The sequence below is a fragment of the Desarmillaria tabescens genome (assembly GCF_030435595.1).
Source record: "Desarmillaria tabescens strain CCBAS 213 chromosome Unknown EV420scaffold_50, whole genome shotgun sequence".
NCBI classification, from domain to species: domain Eukaryota; kingdom Fungi; phylum Basidiomycota; class Agaricomycetes; order Agaricales; family Physalacriaceae; genus Desarmillaria; species Desarmillaria tabescens.
In genome coordinates, this window is record NW_026848349.1 from 103,805 (window position 1) to 107,246 (window position 3,442).

General features: G+C 37.4%; 1 protein-coding gene across 1 annotated transcript; it reads left to right on the forward strand.

Annotated features, from left to right (window-relative positions):
* Positions 1-359: 359 nt before the first annotated feature.
* On the forward strand, positions 360-1,682 carry EV420DRAFT_1768027 (uncharacterized protein; the record flags this gene model as incomplete). Its single annotated transcript, XM_060480950.1, has 6 exons — positions 360-477; positions 532-573; positions 633-865; positions 919-997; positions 1,048-1,358; positions 1,410-1,682. 6 exons carry the CDS (start codon positions 360-362, stop codon positions 1,680-1,682), a joined length of 1,056 nt encoding a protein of 351 aa, XP_060325422.1.
* Positions 1,683-3,442: the final 1,760 nt, after the last annotated feature.

The window sequence follows — 3,442 nt, forward strand, 5'->3', positions numbered from 1 at the left end:
TGCCTCTTTGCCTCTTTTTTTGGCTACAATAAATGACATTGGATGTTGAATAATCTAGTAAAAGACTGGAGTCATCAGAATGTTAAAGAAATCTCTTTTCTCCATGACTTTGGATCTGTTTTAACATTTATATACTACAATCAACACTGTTGGATTCAAACAATCTAACAATAGGACTGGAATCATCAGAGCACCAAAGTGATCATCTCTTCATGACTCACTACCAAATGTATTTTAAGAATATTTCAGCAGTGTGCTGACATCCTATATATATTATAAAAAGTATCATAGATACTATATTCACAAGTATATCTTCCCCCCCCTCCCTCTCAGAATTACTTGTTCTTTGCAAGTCTCTAATGACTGCTCAAACTAATGCTAGCATTCCAATATCACTTACTGACAGTGATATAGCTTATTTGACAAATTGCTCTGATGCTTCTTTGAATTCAACCATACTTTTATCTCTATTGCTTGGTGAGTATGTTCATCCAAGTTGAAAACTTAGTGTCTAATTCTGAACATATATAGGTATATACACAGGTATTATTGCTGTTACAATGTGGAACATCAGTGAGTGTACTGTGTATACTATGTTCATTATGTTATTAGGACTGAAATAGATAATCTAGCTATTAGCAAGTCTCAGCATATTGGACAAGCTATGGTTGTGGTTATTATCATCCTCTACATTATGACTATCATTGGTTTTGGCATGACTTGGTCACTTCTTTCCTCTGAATTTATTTCTTATGGGGAAAACATGTGGACTAGATATCTGAAAGATGTCACCAATAATATTCTGGGAACAATAGGAGTGGGTGTTACAGGCATAATTGGTGGTATACTTGCTGACTCTATTATGGTATGTGTGATGATAATGGAAATTTTGGTTATAGCTTATCATTTGAATTCCAGATTTGGCGTTGCTGGATGATTTGGGGAAAGCACTGGCTAGTCATTGTACTTCCCAGCCTTTGTCTAATATGTGGTGTTGGTAAGTTATCTATTTCTTATATTGTTTTATTTGATCTACATTCAATCTAGTGTTCAAAACTATAACCATGCACCTACTCTTTATATCTAACACTTGGCCTAGTTATTTTTATCTGATGCTTTATGCATCATTCACTCTGGCTACAACATTATGGTGCACTGCACTTATCGTCTATCGTATTCTGAGTGTAGGACAAACAAACAATGGAATAAGGGGTGCACTCGGAATCTACCGACATATTATTGAAGTTCTAGTGGAATCTTCTACTCTTTATTCCATATGTTTGATCCTCTATGTGGCCAATTTTGCTTGCAATACCTGGGGAGAAGACTATGTTGAAGTTATAACATTAATTGCAAGAGTAAGAGATATATCTATTTTTTTTTTCATATATAAATGTCACTTTATTTAGGGAATTGCACCAACACTCCTTATTGGACGTGTTGCTGCAGGCCATGCTCGTCCTGATGACTCATGGGAGGGAAGCATCATGTCTTCTCTCCACTTTGGGCAAGGTCAAAGTCAGACAAGCATCCAAGAAGATTCTATAATCAGTATCAATCTTGATAGTGATCTTGAAGCTCAGGCTGAGCAAGTAGATGAGCCTGAGGATGCTCAGAGGGGCTCTCAGAGAGTGAATAGTGATGACACAGAGGCTCAGTTAGAGAAAATAGAGATTATATAGCTAGGTTACTTTCTTCTTTCAAGCATTTTCATAACAGTGATTAGTTGGGCAAAGTCCTGATCTATTTTCCTTTGCTTGTCTCCCACACTCTCTTGACCTCTATTCTCATTATAACTTATACTTTATATCTACTATTTACTCCTTGCTAGTCAAGACCTCTTCTCCATATATCATTCTCATTTCCTATTTATCACAGTAGAAATCCCTATAGATACATATTATTTCTTTGTCTTTTCTCTACCATTGGTTATTGATTATTTGAAGTCTCTTACAAAATCTTGTCTGAATCCTTGTCTTCTTAGAATGCATCAAATCCATCATGCTAATACTGGTAGATAACTAATACCTTATACATTCATAATGCATACAATACAGTGAGCATACACTAACTATATTCTCAACATCTCAATATTACTATCGATGCATCAAATACACAGCTTAATTATCTACTCTCTTTAGTCATCACCATATCCAACAATTACTCTCTTTAAAAGTGCTCTCCTCAACTCATTCTCTCCCTGCATCATCATCCCATCTGAATAGTTCTTCTCTGGCCTCATTCTTAATAGATGCTGACACCATGTGTTCTTTGACTTATTTACTGATATCTGGAATAAGGCCATGATATCTAGCATCCTATAAGCAGTGAGTCCAGGGCACTGAGAGAGATGCTGTAATGCAGGTTGAGGTATCCTGCCAATAATTGAGAATTAGCAATGAGAAAGTAAGGAGGGTGGATAGACGACCACTCATAGCAATGTTTCTTGTCATCCACCAGATATGTTTCTGCAGCTTATAAGTAGTACTCCTCTGTGAGCTGGATAAGCTAATTTCACTGGTTTGAGTGAGAGACCAGACTCTACTATGGGTCTGGATGATATAGTGTATCAGAATAGACACTAGTATACAGTTTGATGTGTATTCTAGTGGTTTGTCAAAAGAGGATCTGGTTAACATTGTGTGGGATCAGGAAGGAGGGTGGACATGAACTTCTTGCCAACATTAAGGGTATGAAATTGTTGGGAGAAGTCCAAATCCCAACCCATGGAAGGGTCTGAGATCCCAATGCAAAACAGGTCCAAGTCTTGAGCATCTGGTGAACCAGAAACAGGAAACAGGATGCGAGACTGAATCCAGCTGCACTAAACAGAGCTGAAGCTCACAACAAGCAGATTCAGGATTATGCTAACATCCTGGATATGGTTCACCAAATAGAGCAAAGCTCTAAGACCTCCTATGAGTCATCTATATATTAAGAGAGGTGGATCACAGCCACACAATTTGCTTATATAAAATTAGCGGACTTTGAATTAACTGGCCATTCTCATGCCATGGACTATTCTGGCTGAGTTTAAATGTTGCCACATTGCCACCAGCCTTTATCAATGTGAGCTTAGCCACTGGATTCCCTTGCTACATCAGAATAGATGTTATTATTTTGGCTTTGTCTCAAGACTTAGAAGTCTCATACTCTCTGTACTTTTGTATGTAGTAAGCAGCATGTCATTGAAACTTGATGAGTGTCATTAGCTTCATTGAAATCATATTTATTTGCTTTAATATCATCATAAGGTCACCTACACCTACTACTCCTTCAATAATTGTACTTCAACTATATGTAGGGATCTGCACTGTACTGTTACAGATACAGCCATAGAGGAGGAGGCTGCTTAGATCTATAGCCACAGCTGTTCTCATAACTGTACTGTGAATGCCTAATCAACTCTTGGAGGTTGGCACACTGTGGATTGTTACATTTA